This window comes from Dreissena polymorpha, chromosome 2 (genome assembly GCF_020536995.1).
Source record: "Dreissena polymorpha isolate Duluth1 chromosome 2, UMN_Dpol_1.0, whole genome shotgun sequence".
Taxonomy (NCBI): Eukaryota; Metazoa; Mollusca; class Bivalvia; order Myida; family Dreissenidae; genus Dreissena; species Dreissena polymorpha.
This window is the reverse complement of record NC_068356.1, coordinates 4,815,865-4,835,605: the sequence shown is the minus strand read 5'-3', so window position 1 is coordinate 4,835,605 and position 19,741 is coordinate 4,815,865. Positions and strand designations below refer to the sequence as shown.

The window sequence follows — 19,741 nt, the reverse complement described above, 5'->3', positions numbered from 1 at the left end:
ACTACCTAATGTTTTATGTTAAATGCACCAATATAAGACGCACATGCAAATTACCCTAAACGTCACAAGGATAAAAGGAAACAGTCACTTCATTTAATTGAAGTTACATAATGCCAACAAAACATAATATCATGACCATACTGACTTTACAATAACTGAGACCAAGGAAAAACATGTTTAGAAAGTCCATTTAAGGCAATTGACTGGGGACGAACGGGAGATTAAACCGGTCAATAGGCACTTTGCGTCGGTTTCCTAACATGCCTGTCAACGCTAGTTTTATTGGTTACTGTAATCAAACAATAGCGAACCACTTAATTGCACTTTCACATTAGACGTTTACAAGCTGCATTAGTAATGAGTGTGCGCTACGCATACATAAATCAATTATGAAATCAATTATGCGAACTAATCACATCAAAATGACAGAAAATAAAAACATATTTTATCTACATATAATACAGATATTATAAAAAGCAATTGTAACTCGATAAAGAGTTATTAAATTATAAGAGCTTTGGACTAGTAATTTGGCAAGCACATTTTGTCTTGTAATTCAGGACGTCGATTTTACCCTCCATGGCAAGAAATACTTGGATTATAATGTTCAGTACCCTTACATTAAGATACCGATAATGATTTTATCATTTTCCATAAGATAAACAAATGTCATCATGCATAAAACAGCAACGAATAAAATACCTACATATTGCATGGATCAACAGGTACCTTGATAACAAAACCAATCGGTGAAATGATAAAAATTTAACAAATAAATTATCTTCTACATTGGTAACATACATTACCTGCTGTATAGTTCAATGTAATTCATAACGACCAAGTTTGCGAACAAACTGATACGTTTACTCGTATTTACTTGCATTTGTAAAGAACCGCACCTGAGCAAACTATTTCGGCAACGCGTTTTGCTAAACACTAGGTATATTTCTAGACTTACACAAATCAGTAATTTAAATCTGAATTGTTATCATAAATCATGTTAATACAATTAAATGATTTTTAACGATTAACAAGTAATAAGCTGAAGTCAATTAACTTTCATTTTAAGAATGCTCTTTGTTAGAGCAAGACAGTTTCGCAAGATAACCCAAACGAATCCGAGTATCATAAAGTAAGTGACCAGTTCCATGAATAATACCATTCCACATTGAAGTTGTACATATTTGAACAACGTTTTCTACACGATAGAACTTGCAGAGACATAGAAGTAAACTTGCGTTATTACCAAATATGTAAAAATATACGTATATATCTTCTTTATTCAAATTAAGGGAGATTTCGTAAAGATGTTAAAAAATGAGCATATGTGCTGATGGTTCACTATTTTGGCGTTAAAGCATTTTTCTACGGTTTCAGGATGCATTTTAAATCAAGACTTTTATTCCATTGTCCGGATTGAGATTCCATGATCCAATATTAAGAAGACCAGCCCTAAACTAATTCACTACACAAATATGAGAGGTGAATACTTCGTTTTTAATGTTCGAATGATGGAAACATCACGTTGTTTAAACGAGTTTTTAATAATTTAATTAAATATAGTTTTTAATTAATCCAATTCGAACTCTGGAACTTGCTTTCTTTGAGGAATGTAATGTTGTGATGCTTGATTGTTTTATCTTAAGTTAAGCGATCAAGGTTGAAAAACACGTGTAACTGTATTTGTTTAAGTCTTAAAATCATTAAAATGTATCTCAATCCTTTATTTGAAATAAACAATTGAGGTTGGTTATTTCTGTTTCCATCGTCTAATATAACATTATGAATAAAAAAGTAAATGACAGTATACCCTAAACTTAATGATATATATTGTGAAATAAGAAAAATAAAATTTGATCATTTTCTTTAATTGGTAGTCAAGTTATTGAATACCAATTTTAGAAACAAAGATATAGAAACGAAAATAAAAATACAAGTAGAACACTTTTTAGTATATAGAAGGGCACTCATAGTTCATTTTAAGCATATTAAAAGACACCCATATCAAAACACATATCCACAATCTTGTCATTGTAATCATATGTTTTTTTTTGTTAAAGTCTTAAATGTCGGCAAAGTTGCACACACAGATTGATATCATTGCTTGTCAAGCTCACTTTTTCTTCAGGGTTTTCTCAATATTTGATATGAGCTCCTGGTTGGTATTACCTGTATAAATAAAACCGATAAACGTCATTAAAATATAAAACGCATTAGCATACTGACAGATGTTAGTTCTTAGGTTAATACTATTTAAAAACAGGAACATAACACTTAACACAAGTACATTACATATATACATTCATATTACGGTAAAGTTCTCAAACAACTGGGCCTGGTTTTACAAAGTTGAACAATCTCACGGAAGTATGTTTTTCTTAACAAAGGTGTTCTGGCTTTAAATGTAAAACTTTGCAAAAAGTTAAAATGGAAAAAAAACAGTTTTCAAACAATTGTTATTTAGGATCTTTTAAATACTTCAGTTCTTCCTATGACATATGCAAAATTTCTTGAATTGAGACCTATTTTATTATAAGAATCATTATTTAGGTGATTATATGTTCTGTTTTCAAAAGATAACGAATTTGTTTAAGTAAGCCCTGCACAATGTACAATGCACTTAATACACACAGAAACCCATCTAAGCTTTGCGCACCATGCGGCGACTTGTCTACGCTACACAAAGCCCATTTAGAACTTGGTAGGTAAGTGCGAATATAAATAGACACTGCACATCGATTTGTTCTGATCGGCATTTGGACCAACGTATGCGATTTGCAATTCGATTTAAAGTAGAATAAAGCTTTGTAAAGATATCAGTTCGACGGCATTGGGATTATTAGCGATCGATACACAATATCTAACGGCACATACATCAAGGTTTATAAAGACTTTATTGTTACCTCAAATCCGACCTCATTAGACTATGGAAAACCAAAATTTGTCCGAAGAATACGGCCCCTCCCCCGAAAAGCAGTTAATAACTAAATTATAAATACTATGGCATGTTCAACACTACAACATCAAACACAGACGTTCATGAAAGCGTCACAAAGATTATTTACATCTTCACATTTAAGACACATTGTAAACGGTGCAAGTGAAGTTAGTTAAAGTTTTTTAGATATTAATTATGAGCTTAACGACCGTTAAACTGAAGTTATAAGCATTTCGTTTGATTAAGATAACGATTTTACAGCTTATCCCATTTTTATTAAAGGCGTTGTACATATCATGACAATTTATTACTATACATTTATTTATATTGACCTATATACGTAATAATAACCAGATGTAAACGCATAAAAATATAATGACACATACTGACTAGTCTTGACTGCCCAACTTCATGAATTCTCTTACGTTCTTCAGAGTTGTCCGATCGCTATAAATATAAAGCTACGTATGTCATAATGAAGATTCAAATTAAATGAATATAACATTGAACATGATAAATAAGTTTCAGTTTCATAGTGTTTAAACTATTAATATATATATATATATATATATATATATATATATATTTATTTATTTATTTTTTTTTTATTTATTTATTTATTTATATGTAACTATATATCAAAACTATAAGAGTATTTAAGCATACGACTCATGCTGTTAACACAATCAACGTACTTTACAACGTGTTTAATATGTACATTGTAAATAAGTATAACAAATCAGTACAATTAACATGTTTGGTTTTGTAAAAGCTTTATAGAATAAAAGTTATTTGTATTTACACTTGTATTGTGTTTGGCTTCACCGCTTTCAAAAAACGCAACCGTTTGGTGGAAGTTTGTTTTAGGCGTCGTCTGTTCATCCCGTTCTTCAACCGGACTTTCTTTTTCCGGATCTGAATTTAATAGGCATTGATTACAGTCTTTATTAAATATCGGGTTGCAGATAGGCTGCAGACTCAGAACATGTCAAGGGTTCCGCTTCCTAGTTATCCCCAGGTTTCAAATCCATTTTCATCTAGCGCTCCAAAAACAATGCTAAAGAGGATTAGAGAGATAGAAAATATATTTTTTTCTATGATCATAAGTGAATTAAAATCGATATTCCACCAAATCCAACAAACTGTCTATTTGTTTTATTATTACTAATGATTATTTTGGATTTTTTGCCATTCCAGTAAATATAATTAACCATTTGGTGCCCAAAAATGTAATTACATGTATGTTCAAGGTTGGCTTCTCCGTATGTTTTTATTCACATTCAATGCAGAGTAGTTTCACTTGGTAACATTGGGGATCACGATGGGGAAACCAAAGATATGTAAAAAATAGCTCCTGTCAAATAATGAAAATTATCGATAATGTTCACTGTTATTTTTCACTGTTTGAAACAGTGAAATACCAGTTTAATGCACTGATTTCTCTATAAACCATCGGAAAGCATAAAATAAATTAAATTTAGGTATGTGCTGTTTATATGTGTAGTATTATTGAACAATCTTAGTTGCCTTTTTACAAGTGTACAAAGTAAAACGAATTTGAAATTGTTTAAGATTAAGTGATTTGCATGTATCTAGCAAGTAGTTGCAGACAATGTACCAGGTACACCCCACTTGCAAATAAAATAACCTTAGACTCAACTCATTTGCTTAAAATTAAAATATCGCTTTTTAAACCACAAGTTCATAATAAACAAATCAAATTCAATTTTATTGAGAGTGTGTCTAAACGCAAATGTTGATGTGTGTGTGTACTGTTTAGCATCCTATGGATGTTATACATTTAACTTTGACAAAATAACAACATCTCTCTTTTTTACATTATGAAATTCCATAAACAAATATTTGGATTCATTTTTAGATTTCCTTCCGAATAGCTCTTGAATACACTACGGTAACTCTTACATAATACAAGCTCTTCTTGGGCAAGAACAAAGAAAAAATCCACATTACCGTTTGATACTCTTTAAACATCATTCAAGAATTATCGATTAGGTTAGGCAACGGACATCCGATAGTGAATTACAGTCTCAACATCCACCTGGGCGATATTTGTGATCAGCAGTAGTATTTTTTTCTGATCTACTCATAGCCTCAGATTATGAAAGACCTGTGCTGCGTGAAAACACCACGTGTCTATGACATAACACATACTCTTCCACGAGTCATCATGTTTTAAGTACCTAAGAAATCGGGATTTCATAGTGTGGCATTAATCTTATCCCATATATGAAATGGGTCATAAATCGCTATACATATGTTTATAATTAACTATGTATGTAACGAACGCAAGAAGAGAACGATTGCTAATTTAATGACACATACCATCGACTTGTAAACGCTCATGTCGATGCTCATCGTTACGTACTTCAAGTATTTTGGGGGTGTTCTCGGGTTGCTAAAAATATGAAGCTCAATATTTAATAATTTTCTTCAAATTTACCATATATATATATATATATATATATATATATATATATATATATATATACAGATCTTTAAAATATGGGTCATTGTATTATCCCATAATCAAACAGACTTTAACACGTTTTAAGTACTTTAGAACATGGATCATGGCTATAACCAACAAACAATCACACTTACAAACTTGTTTAATACGTACATGTCCACATTAAATAAGAATCACATAATGATTGAAATCTGAATATACATGTATAGTTTTGAAAACGCTTTATATGAACACAGTTATTTGAAATTGCATATGTGCCAAATGTGGCGGCATTCCTATTCAAGTACTCAACCTTGTGGTGAACGATTTCCATGGGTATAGCTAATTCTTCCTGTTCTGGCTTCTGTTCTTGACTTACTTGTTCTATATTATTTTGAATGCTTTGACTTGTAAAGGACATCTGTCCATCATCTTGTGTTATGTCACCAGTCAGTGTATCCTTGGGTGTCATGTTTAAATTATGGCTGTAAGCCAATAAATCATCAACTGAGGCATTGTGTGTATCTGTAGCTGAATATGTAATGGGTGTACTAGATTCTTCATCAAGCATGGTGTTACCGGCTCTAGTCTGAGGAACTGTCAAGGGTGCCGCTTCCGAGAAATCCCCAAGCTCCTGACGATTTTCATCTAGGAAAGTAACAAGTGTTTTTACTTAGTTTTTTTATATAGGTATTATTATTTAATTATGAATTACCACTTTATACGTGAACAAAGTAAAACGAATTAAATGTTAAGTGATGTAATTGTATCAACCTATGTTATTATTTTACAATGTGCAAGTTTTAACTTAACTATAAAAACCTTATATTATGAAACATCATAGAAACAAACAATAAGTCTAGCACTTAGTTTGTTGTAACGCTTTTACAAGGGATTGTTCTTAACTTGGATATTATGTGATTTCCTTGTTACCCGCTTGGCCGTTTTATTAATTATTATTTTCACCTTGACTAAACATGAAAATTGTTTGGAACTCATATTATCAATCAGTTCCATGCTCATTTGCATTTAAATACATGTGTTGCGTTATTTTAAACTGCATTGATTAATATCGCTTCTAAAGTTTGATATAAAATCATTACACTTATGCAATGCTCAATTAAGTATATATATTGGAAAGTGACGCATAGCTTTGCTTAGCTACACATTTATATACATTAAATGATTAATAACACAATGTTCGTCTTAAAATTAGACCAATGGTTTAGAATTTAATATGTGTACATCATCTAAACAGTAATTCAGTTAGCTATCAATAAACCATGCTTTAACGTTTATATTAAATCGCGTAAAAGATATAAAAGCGCGTTGCAATATAATTGGGTTTTTATCCATAGATTGCATTTTGAACACGTTATCTTGCAGATTTTTTATCTGTAACTTACTACTCGTGTGTTGGTTATTCTTCCGTCTAAAGTGAAAGTGAACAATGAAGGCGGTGCTGCTACCAGCTAGAACAACACATCCCACAGACAGAACAACTATTATGGATATCCAGTGACCCTCTGTAGTTTCAGTGGATTTCGGAACGCCTAATACAAAAACTGATTGCTATGAAGAACAATGTGAAAACTATAAAATGACACGATTTACTAAAAAATTAATAACAAAGGGTGCTTTAAAAATGCACCTTTATCGTAAAAACCAAAGTTATATCCATCAATAGAATTAATGAATTATTATTATGTAAGTCTAACCGTCAAAACAACAAAATAAGCTTTGTAGAAACCAGCGATAGAATAATCTTATAAATTAGCCTATGCAAAGCACCGATAATTGCAGCTGCATTCAGCATATGAAGCAAGGTTCACTGGTTTAACTGACCTTCGCAGTTCCAGCCGATCTGTTTTTCAACAGTTTCTGATTCATTGTACATTTCTGCACACGTGTATATTCCACACTGGTCTACCGTTAGATACAGTATCGTCAGTACACACGTGTAATTAACGTATGTCACGTCATAGGTTCCTTTGAATGTTTCATCCATCAATTGAGAATGGCCACCTGGTCCGAACTGGCATTCAGCTAGCCTGATATAGTCGGATGACTTTTGTTCTTGGAACTTGAAAACGACTCCGTACCGTTCAGATTTACATTCTATAGACACATTTCTCACTGAAGTGATACTGGAACCAGTTGCCCCAAGGATATTTATACCTGCTAAAGTGAAGTCATGATCTTGAAATATTGTCAGTTATAAACGTAGTCTGTCTTACAATTTATTGATTATGATTTAAAGAGGTAGTTTTTTTTAATTAAATTTAATAAAATTTATTATTAAAAAAGGATCAAATTGTCTTAAGTATTGAGAAAGAATTTGAACAATTTTAAACATGCATGTACATGTAACCAGAAGGATTCATGTAATAATTTAGAAGCGAAAAAGAAGGCATAAAAAAGGTAGACGACTTTTGAAGATACACGTGAAATAGTTCAATACAGTATTAAAGCACACATGGTCGATCCATTGTGTTTGAATAGCGTTAACACGACAAACGATCTAATGTAACCTTAATCCGACAATCCATACGCTTGGTACTTACGGAACAAAAGTAGAAGGCGGACTGCAATAAATGTACACATGCTGCTTTGATCGTCTAAGCTGTAAGGCAAAATAATCACTGACCATGTCATTGCAAAGCCGATAATTATAAATAAAATTAATCTGAATTTTTATTCAATTGCTAATTTGCCAGCAATCATATTTCGTGAGTTCTATACTTACTGAATATTAACTCCCATTTTTAAATGCTTTTAAATGATATTCAAATTAGAACAATAATAATTACAATAATTATAATAATAATACCTCGATAATACTTTAAAAAAAACAATAATAACAATAATAATGATAATAATAATAATAATAATCAAACAAGAAAAAAAAGAATAGTAGTAGTAGTAGAAGAAGTAATAGTAGTAGTAGTAGTAGTAGTAGTAGTAGTAGTAGTAGTAGTAGTAGTAGTTGTAGTAGTAGAAGTAGTAGTAGTAGTAGTAGTAGTAGTAGTAGTAGTAGTAGTAGTAGTAGTAGTAGTAGTAGTAGTAGTAGTAGTAGTAGTAGCAGTAATAGTATTGTAGTAGTAGTAGAAGCAGTAGTAGTAGTAGTAGTAGTAGTAGTAGTAGTAGTAGTAGTAGTAGTAGTAGTAGTAGTAGTAGTAGTAGTAGTAGTAGTAGTAGTAGAAGTATAATTATTAGGGATGGGAACGAATACTGAAAATAATATTCGAATATTCGTTGGTCATTATTCGAATATATTCGAATATTCGATTTTTTAACTTTATATTATATGTCCGTAGTATTTTATATTGCCACTTATAAATCGCATCATATGCGCAGCTTTGAAGAGCTTGAAAGAGTAATAATTTAAGATTTTTTTTGCTATTAAATATTATGTTCTTAAATATTGTTTAAATAAATAATGTTTATTCTCATAAGATATTTCCGAAAAACACATTACCGTAATTCTAATTTATTTTAATACTCCTAATTGATTCTGATTAATTCCCATCGATAATATTTATTATTTTGTTATAGCTATTTTTTCTGGAATTAAGAACCACGACGATTAAATTGGTTAAAATCTGAGTCACTTAATTCTGATTAAATGTGTTGAATACAGTCTGTGCTGCACGAAACCACTGAATCATCAGCTGGGAGCCGCCCATCAACAAGTGTTTCATCCTTTAATCCGAGGACACTCTCCGGGCGGTGGAACCGCAGTGCTGATCAGACACTACGGGTCAGTGGTTAGCTGCCAGCTCTTTTCCTCTCTCTTAATCCATAGCCAACTGGACGCTCTCTCTGCTGCTTGACCTGGTCTCCCAACAGCTCTCATCCCCTGATTCCTAGGGCTCTTAGCATCCTCCACAGTGATTGTGCGGGAAAGCCTCTGGCGCCAATTTCGATCGGGAACAGCCATGTTTTCCAATCGCGGGAACTGCACTGGTCTAAGAGATCAGTGTATTTGGCTTTCTTCCGCTCAAATGCCGTGTCGAACCTTGATTCCCATGGGACGGTGAGTTCAATGGTCACCAGCTTCTTGTGTTTGGTGGACCATATCACTATGTCAGGCCTCAGTGTAGTTTGGACGATCTCGGGAAAGACCAGCTTCTTCCCGAAGTCGACTTTCATCTCCCATTGGTCTGATTCATCTAAGATCGACGTGTTTATAGGAGGTTGCTTTGTGGTTGTTTCCCCTGCCTTGACAAAGTTGATCTTTGTAGATGCTGTTTTCTTTGCTGTTCTTTTCTTCCTTCTCTCGCGCTCAAGTACATCTGCTAGCTCCCTAAGGACAGCATCGTGTCTCCATCTGTAGCGGCCCTGTGTCAGCTAAGTCTGACATGATGACAGGATGTGTTCCATGGTGCCTGGCTTGTTACAAAGACTTTAACTTCGGTCTTCCACAGACCCCATCTGTGGAGGTTGGTTGGGGATGGCAGCAGGTCGTAAACTGACCTTAACAGGAATTTGAGTCTTAGTGGCTTATACTGCCAGATGTCTGCCCAAGTCAACTTCCTCTCTGTTGTTGTCCATTTGTTCCAGGCACATTGTCCACCCATTTCAACTGAACGGGCTCTTCTGCTCTCCTCTTCGCTCGCCCTGATTTCCTTCTGCACCATCTGACTCCTCTCCCTTGTATCTGCCGTGCTCCATCGCTGTGGTTTTATCATACCAAGCCCTTGTCTGCCCTCCGTAGTAGTTCCGACGATGTCTTTGTGTCTGCGTATACTTTCAGCTTGGGACACCGCCTGGCTTGCCGACCACTTCCTTCCGGTTCTAGTCTCTATGCCTGCCATCCAGATCAGGTCATCAGAAGATTATTTCAGTGTCACCACCATCCTGGCCTTAGCAACTTTGTACTCCTCAACAACTGATGATATTGGGAGTTGGAGCTGGTTGGTCCTCCCATACAGTCCGATGCTGGTGAAGTTTGGTGGGACCCCTAGCCATCTACGGAGGTATCTGTTGATGGTTCTTTCAAAGCCTTCCACAGTAGAAACTGCTATCTCATACAGCATTAGAGGCCACATGAGTCTTGGTAACAATCCATGTTGGTATAACCATGCCTTGAATTTCCCAGGAAGTGATGTCTGGTCTATCAGCTTCAGACCTTCTTGGAGTTGGTTCTTGGTGCGGTTTATGCTGCTTGTGTCGTTAAGGCTGGCATCGTACCATGTTCCTAAGCATTTGATAGGATTGTGTACTATGGATGGTATGTCTTCGCTCTGTACCTAGAGGGTGAACCTTTGAGTAACCTTTCCCTTCTTGATTACCATGCTCCTCGATTTCTTTGGTTTGAACTTCATTCTTGCCCAAGTCACTGTCTCATCCAATGCTCCAAGAACCCAACGAGCTTGCACATGTGTCGTTGTAGTTACGGTGAGGTCATCCATAAAACCTCTATTGGATGGAAGGTATATCCCGGAGGTTGTCTTTGGTCCTCTGGTTTCCCTCTTTGCGGCATTGATAATTAATTTCATTCCCATCACGAATAACACGACTGAAATAGTGCAGCCTGTTACTATTCCTTTCTCGAGCCTTATTCAAGGTGTTGCCTGTTCTCCTACAGCAAACCGAAGTTGTATGTTACTGAAGTATCCATTGATAATCTGTTGCACATGGTCTGGGATGTGGTAGTGCTTCAGTGCGGTCTCAATTAGCTTGTGTGGTATGGAGCCATAAGCATTGGCAAGGTCAAGCCAGACAACAGTGAGGTCTTTTTGGTTAACCTTTGCTTCTCTGATGATCTGACTGAGGGCGCTTGTATGTTCCACATATCCAGAGAACCCTGGGACGACTCCCTTTTGCACTGAGGTATCAATTTATTGGTTTTATGTCAGATACTTCGTCATTCTATTGGCCAGCACAGCAAAGAAGATTTTCCCCTCAACGTTCAGTAAGGAAATGGTTCTGAATTGGGTGACGGTCTTCGAATCCTTTTCCTTTGGTGTAAATATTCCTTCTGCCTGTTGCCAACAATCTGGAACTTTACCTTTCCTCCAAACCACTTTCAGAAGATTCAATAAGCCTCGAAAAAGTTTAGGGCACATCTTATACACCTTGTAAGGGATACCATTTGGTCCTCGGGCCGACCCTGCTCTTGCCATTTGAACTACTTCTGAAACCTCTTTCAGTGTAGGTTCCATTAGTGTCTAGAGGTGTTGTGGGTTCTGGTACTGGTTCTATTCTCTGGCAGTTGCCTAACGGTACGTCTCGGATATCATCAGAGTGCGTTTCAGTTAGGAACTGTGTAATTTCTTCCATGCTGCTCTCTAGCTTGCCCGATTTCTCTTTGTCTAGCAGGTTATTAGAGAACTTGAATGGATTTGCAATGAACTTAGCACGACGTTTGGCCTTTTTCCTTCTTTTCTCACGAAGTTGTTCTGCCTTGCATAGGTTTAAAAGTTGTTCCCACTGGCTGTCTCTTAACTGCTTCAGCCCTGGCTTTTCTTCTTCCCTGGCATGCCTATATCTCCTTCGCAAAACCTTCAGTTCACTCCTGATGCCCATTATCTGTCGCTGCCTTCTATTCATCTGTACAGGTTTCTTGGTGGTTTTCTGGATAGATAGTCAGACCGAATCTTTCTTTCCCAACTGTGTAGACAAGGTTGGTTAAAGCAACCAGCTTTCTTTCAACTGCTCCTTGGAGTGCTGTCTCCAGTATTGCATGGAGGTCATCGTCCAGGTCTTTCCATGCTTTCTTGTTTGACGTTTTCGGCCAGGATATTCTTGGCTTCCTCGGAGATTCATCACCCTTGTGAGCTGTTGTGGAGTGTGGTAAGTCGGTGTTTGCCTCTGGGTCACTCTGTGTTCTCAGTAACGCCAGTATTGGGTCTTCATCATCGAAGACTTCTTGAGCATCCGTTTCCGATCGCAATGTGTTTGTATCCAGCATGTCAGCCGCTAAGAGGTCCCCAGTACTGTGGGTTTGTTCCTGACTAGGATCCTCCATCGTCTCACCAGACATTACATCTGTGCGCTGCTGCTGTCGTGCTGTCTGCCCACACATCATTCTCGCTTGATGAATGCGCAAGCCCCTGAGATTCTTGCAGACTTTTCCACACCTACACTTTGTTTCTGCCTTCTTTCCAGTCAAAGTCGATTGAACTAGCCGTGTCGTTACCGTTGAATCTGTCCGTGTAAGTCTTTCATCCTCCCCCCTCTCGGAAGACTTTGGGGGTACTCTTCTGTAATGGAGTCTGTAGCTGAATAATGGTTGTCCTCTTACGAAGACTGCATTTTGGGATGCTACCCCATCCTGCACCTGGCCAGTTTGTTCCTGGTTGTCATCTGTCTTTCCAGTTTCACCAATCTATTCTCGGTCGCCATCTAGTCTTTCCTAGAAGTCACTGGTTCCCCAGATAAGAAATGTGTTGAATACAGTCTGTGCTGCACGAAACCACTGACTCATCAGCTGGGAGCCGCCCATCAACAAGTGTTTCATCATTTAATCCCAGGACACTCTCCGGGCGTTGGAACCGCAGTGCTGATCAGGCATTACGGGTCAGTGGTTAGCTGCCAGCTCTTCTCCTCTCTCTTAATCCATAGCCAACTGGACGCTCTCTCTGCTGCTTGACCTAGTCTCCCAACAGCTCTCTTTCTCTCTCCTCCCCTGATTCCTATGGCACTTAGCATCCTCCACAGTGATTGTGCGGGAAAGCCTCTGGCGCCAATTTCGATCGGGAACAGCCATGTTTTCCAATCGCGGGAACTGCACTGGTCTAAGAGATCAGTGTATTTGGCTTTCTTCCGCTCAAATGCCATGTCGAACCTTGATTCCCATGGGACGGTGAGTTCAATGGTCACCAGCTTCTTGTGTTTGGTGGACCATATCACTATGTCAGGCCTCAGTGTAGTTTGGACGATCTCGGGAAAGACCAGTTTCTTCCCTTTCAGAAACCCGCGTTATGAGGACTTTCATCTCCCATTGGTCTGATTCATCTAAGATCGACGTGTTTCTAGGAGCTTGCTTTGTGGTTGTTTCCCCTGCCTTGACAAAGTTGATCTTTGTAGATGCTGTTTTCTTTGCTGTTCTTTTCTTCCTTTTCTCGCGCTCAAGTACATCGGCTAGCTCCCTAAGGACAGCATCGTGTCTCCATCTGTAGCGGCCCTGTGTCAGCTAAGTCTGACATGATGACAGGATGTGTTCCATGGTGCCTGGCTTGTTACAAAGACTGCAACTTGGGTCTTCCACAAGACCCCATCTGTGGAGGTTGGTTGGGGATGGCAGCAGGTCGTAAACTGACCTTAACAGGAATTTGAGTCTTAGCGCCATACTTAGTCATACTGCCAGATGTCTGCCCAAGTCAACTTCCTCTCTGTTGTTGTCTATTTGTTCCAGGCACATTGTCCACCCATTTCAACTGAACGGGCTCTTCTGCTCTCCTCTTCGCTTGCCCTGATTTCCTTCTGCACCATCTGACTCCTCTCCCTTTTATCTGCCGTGCTCCATCGCTGTGGTTTTATCAAATAAACATTGATTTAATATATAGACAAAGCATTCATAACAAACGTGGCATTCGTTCTGATCTCGATGGGATGGTCCCGCTTTCGGGGTTTTTTGCCCGGCGTCCTGGTATGAGACAATTTGTCCCGACATTCGTAAAACACGACGTACGTTCTATAAATTAACAATAAATTTCACTATTCAATGTCTGTCTTGCTTAAACTTACTTTCACTAATACCTCGAGTGCACCAGTTTAGCTTTTGATATCTTATCATCGATTTATCGGCAAATTATTGATTTTATCAGGCATTAAAACAATGGTGTTCTATGATATGGGTCACTAATTGCTATTGATAGATGTGTCGCATTGAAATAAAAGCCAACTGCTGTCAGATCAAGTCAAAAGATACTGTATTATATACCACCTGAGGTTAAAAGACCTATCAAAACACATATTTTGTATATCAAACAAATTGAATGATTATCGATACACATTGATGTGTTTCACATAAATTAATTTTCATTTTCGACTGATTTTCAGAAAATAGTATGCACATATTACATCAATATAAGTTTCAAGTAAATTGGTGATTGGTCCCTCACCTTAGTTTAGTTTAAACCTATTTATTTTAGCTCGATTGCATCGACTTAGGCTTATATAAACGCTCTCGAGTCCGTTTCCTGGGCCTAGAACCAGTACTTGGTGTCTTTGGGGGAGATCTAAAGAACGCTCCCACGGTGGGGATCGAACCCGTAACCTCCTTGTCGCTAGGCGGACACCATATCCATTATGTCCCTCACCTTACACCCTCCCGTTTGTCAATTAACATCTCGTTCATTTATGGCAGCTGTTATCAAAACAATATTCAGGAAAGTCGTCTGCACTAAACCCGAACTGCGACTTTGTACATGTACTTATACCTTTTTAAAAAGTATCTGTGCATAAAATGGAATATTCGAATATGACTTTTGGAGCGAATATTCGGCCAATTTTCGAATATTCGGATATTCGGTCCCATCACTAATTATTATTATTATTATTTTTATAATAAGGTGTAGTATAAGTAGTAGTAGTATATTATATATATTTCATTAATAGCAATAATAATACAATTATAATAAGTACAAGTATGAATGTCATAATGATAAAAATATAAAGAAGAATTTGACAAAAAGAAGAAGAAGAAGAAGAAAAAGAAGAAAAACTATATACCGGTAACAATTCCGATAGTTATGTTCGTAAACTATTTAAGTGAAACTTCATTTTACTGCTTCTGACACTACATAAATACAAACATCGTCTTGTTTAAACATAAAATCAGGTTTTAACAAGTCACCGGTACGCAATCAATATAATACTCAAGGTAGAAATAGATCTCAACGGTTATGTCACACTATGTATTGAGAAAACGGCCTGATACGAATCTTTTTAAACTGTATACCTGTTAAATAAAAGGCTATATTTAAACCCAACGCAGACGAAGATAGAGTCGGTTTATTAAGTGTATGTTAAGCTAAATTCCTCATAACGCGGGTTTCTGAACTACTTAGATCCGACGGACCGAAATATGTACAAAGGTAATTGTATATGAAACTCTCTAAAACTCACGCGAAGCTGTATGATGGAGGAGCGTTTTTAACACGATGATGAAGCATTAATTGTCGTCTTCTATATTAATTACGAAATGTCAAATTAATTATATTTAAAATGTTGCCAGGAAAACTCGATTTAAAAAACAATCAGCACAAATTCTGATCGAAAATTATCTGAATGATTTCATAAAGTGTTTATCAAGATAACCAACTCAAATACCTTATGGAATAGAGGGTCTACAAGTTCGTCGTAGATTCCATCATAATGTACGCATCTCATTCCCCGTCTCAACGCGAAAACAAGCTTTAAATTCGACCATTCATTGTTATCTTACGACAACAAATATTAACTCTTATATACAACACCAAAACGAATTCAATGGTCATTCGATTTAGAGACATCATATTGTTTTTTCGATGTGTCATTATTGCCGTAAGTGTTAATAACAGTACGAAGCTCTTCAGCCTCATTATACAACAACAACAAAAATTTACACAATTTTTTAAGCTACTCATTAACCTAGACACTGCTGTCTTTATTTTGTCTGGGCTTGATTTGCTTCACTTTCGTCCACTATGAGCACGGTCTTTTTATAATGATTGGTTAATTTGTATTTTATTATCTGTTTTAATTTAAATGTTATATTGCAATAGTTTTTAAACGCACTTCCACGGTTCTTATACTTTCTGACATGGCAAGAGTGCTATTGATGTTAGAAAATCAATAAGTGTTATCCCTTAAGAAAATTAAGTTTTTCATCAAACCAAGTTAGTTGTAACTACCCTCACTTTTTATGTTGTCTCAGTTTTTCAATTTACCGCCACTTACTTGTCATATTTTTTGAGAGTGCGACCGTTATCATTATAAAGCGCATGGATAAGATCTGCAAGCATTTTTCATGGATTTGATTTAAATGAACAATATATTCACTTTGCAAGGAACAGTCGATATTTTTAACATTATTGGATTCATAAGACATAATTCTAACAACTACCTGTTACCTCAAAACGAATACTATTAACTGCGGACTTTTGGAAAAAAACTTATCTTAATTATAGCATTTAAAATAATCGTCTGTCTATTCACTCTTACTTGATGCTGCTATATTAGATATTCCTCAACGAAAAAATGTAAACATTCATAATGACAGAAGTATGGTGCAATTGTTGTAAAAAATGTAATGGTATGGATCTTTTGTATGGATGGAACACATGGGATCTTTCTATGCAAACTTAACCTGCATCGAAAGAAGATTTTCGTGATAAACTAAACATTCACATACTTGAACATACTTCACATACATAGGTGAACATGTAATAAATTGAGGGAATTATCCAACGCTGTTTACACGCGTTTGAACCAAACGACATTTTAGATCTTGAAACAGATATTGATATATTTTTACGAGCTGGATAAATAGCATATAAACGAGTTCTAACCATGATATTGATAGTACCAATCGCTACTTTTGTATCCATCAAATTCTTTCCTTAGATAATTATAAATTTTAAATTATTAAACAGTGTCTTTTCATACCCACTGAGCATGTTCGTTTAATAACAACGTATAAAACGCGTAGCATACAGCATAGGAAAACATTTCGTCACACGTAGTTTGACCGGAGCTCTTAATTCCAATATTCTTCGCGATATAACGGCTACCATACGCTAAGACGATATATTGCTTTGACAGAGGTCCTGTCGAATCAAATCTACATGCGTTTGTCAATTTGATTACTGAACCACTGGGTCGATTAACATAACACTGCACCCAATTATGTTCTTCAACCTGTGTTTTGGTTTACGCTATAATACATTTTATATGGATAATAGAAGTAAAACATGAACTGTTTCAAACTACGGTAAATTACATTTAGTTCAGCGCTGATTAAAGTTTTGTTTCCGTGCCTAATTTTATCGTTATTTGCGGAAACGTCATATTGATACCGAGTAAGAAATATCTTAATTAGAAAGGCGATTTGCGCCTTACGAAATTATTTAAATGTCTGTGAAAATGTGTTGGTTGGGTTAATTAATGTACTGTACATATTTTATTTACCAGAAAATTGCGTTTTCACCGGGTAAGAACACTGTACACATATAATTTCCTAGCATATTTATTGTTTTGTAATTCGCTCGTTGTTGATTATATGGATATACATCCCGTTTTGTAATAAAACTCCGAATTGTAATAATTATTACAAAGTGGGATGCGATGCATTATTACATTTCGTTTTGACACTAACAACCCGTTTTGTAATAAAAACCCGAAATGTAATAAATTGTATCATGTCCATTAAATCAGAGATACAGACATTTTTAGAAGTTATTTTCATGTTTAAATAAGTTTTAGATTAGGTATTGACTGTTCCCCCGACCTTTGTTCTTATAGACTCTATCAACAAATCATGAATGTAATAATTTATTACAAAGTGGGTTGCGATGCATTATTGCATTTCGGGTTGACAGTAATAACCCGTTTTGTAATAAAAACCCGAATTTATATTAATTATTACAAAATGGGTTGCGATGCATTATAAAAATTGTTGATCATGTCCATCAAATCAGAGATAAAGACGTTTTTAGAAATTATTTTCATGTTTAAATTAGTTTTAGTGTAGGTATTGACTGCTCCCCCGACCTTTGTTCTTATAGACTCCATCAATAAATCATGAATGTAATAATTTATTACAAAGTGGGTTGCGATGCATTATTATATTTTGAGTTGACAGTAACAACCCGTTTTGTAATAAAAACCCGAATTGTAATAATTATTACAAAGTGGGTTGCGATGCATTATTACATTTCGTTTTGACAGTAACAACCCGTTTTGTAATAAAAACCCGAAATGTAATAGTAATTTTTTTATCATGTCCATCAAATCAGAGACACAGACTTTTTTAGAAGTTATTTTCATGTTTCAATTAGTTTTAGAGTAGGTATTGACTGTTCCCCCGATCTTTGTTCTTTTAGATTCCATCAACAAATCATGAATGTAATAATTTATTACAAAGTGGGTTGCGATGCATAATTACATTTCGGGTTGACAGTAATAACCTGTTTTGTAATAAAAATCCGAATTGTAATAATTATTACCAAGTGGGTTGCGATGCATTATTACTTTTTGTTTTGACAGTAACAACCCGTTTTGTAATAAAAACCCGAAATGTAATAAATTTTATCATGTCCATTAAATCAGAGATACAGACTTTTTTAGAAGTTATTTGTTATGTTTAAATTAGTATTAGAGTAGGTATTGACTGTTCCCCCGACCATTGTTCTTTGTTTTCACCCATTGATTTTGAAAAAATAGGAGGCTTTCATTCTTGAAATAGGGTGAAATGAGTTATGAAAGTGCAGACCTTAAAGTCATTGCTGCTTAACTTCTGTTGAAGCTGCACACTTGTATTGATTCAATAAAATTGTAAACTATCATAATTAACTTAAATAAACTGATGTTTGATAACATCTTTAATCCTTGAAACTGTCCATTATATACATACACTTTAAATATAAAAAAACTGTTGTTAACTGATATCTTTGTAACTGTCAACTGATATTTTGGCGCAACAATCGAGGACGTCTTTCTACCTCTCTTAGACATTTTTATTTTTCGCATCGTAATAGAAACTGAAAGTACATACGCTTTACAAATATATGCACAATGAGCGACGAATTAAGTCAGATTGAAAACGCATGTATGTCGTCGTAAATAATTTGGTCAGTCGCTATATTTAAATATGAAAATATGTTCGCAGATCGTTTGAATAACTTTTACTGTCATCCCGATATGTAATAATGCATCGCAACCCACCAAGTAATAATTTATTACATTTATGTTTGTTTGGTGAAATGTATAAGAACGAAGGTCGAGTGAATAGTCAATTCCTACTTAAAATTATTTTAAAACATGAAACAATATTCTAACAAATCTATATCTCGGACTTTATCGGACATCGGACAATTTATAACATTTCGGGGTTTTATTACATAACGGGTCGTTACTGTCAACCTGGAATGTAATACGGCGTCGCAACCCACTTATCAATACATTATTGCATTCATGATTTTGTTATGGAGTCTACAAGAACGAAGGTCGGGTGAATAGTCAATTCCTAATCAAAATTGTATTTAAACTTGAAAATAAATTCAAAACATATCAACATCTCGGACTTCATACGACATGGGCAAATGTATAACATTTTGGGGTTTTATTACAAAACGGGTTGTTACTGTCAACCCGAAATGTAATAATGCATCGCAGCCCACTTTGTA

The 19,741-nt window shown here is 35.6% G+C and overlaps 1 protein-coding gene across 2 annotated transcripts; it reads right to left on the bottom strand.

The window, feature by feature from the left end:
- Positions 1-1,815: 1,815 nt before the first annotated feature.
- On the bottom strand, positions 1,816-15,223 carry LOC127865701 (uncharacterized). Of its 2 annotated transcripts, none has more exons than XM_052405646.1 (9): positions 15,087-15,223; positions 7,970-8,028; positions 7,251-7,586; positions 6,812-6,958; positions 5,785-6,053; positions 5,282-5,354; positions 3,741-3,853; positions 3,325-3,385; positions 1,816-2,169 (listed from the first exon to the last, which is right to left on the bottom strand). In XM_052405646.1, the coding sequence occupies exons 2-9, from the start codon at positions 8,007-8,009 to the stop codon at positions 2,114-2,116; spliced, it is 1,095 nt and encodes a 364-aa protein (XP_052261606.1). In that variant the 5' UTR covers positions 8,010-8,028; positions 15,087-15,223; the 3' UTR covers positions 1,816-2,113. The 2 variants fall into 2 exon arrangements, with proteins under 2 accessions (XP_052261606.1, XP_052261608.1); XM_052405648.1 differs by having other exon boundaries at positions 7,251-7,583.
- Between the last annotated feature and the right edge of the window lie 4,518 nt (positions 15,224-19,741).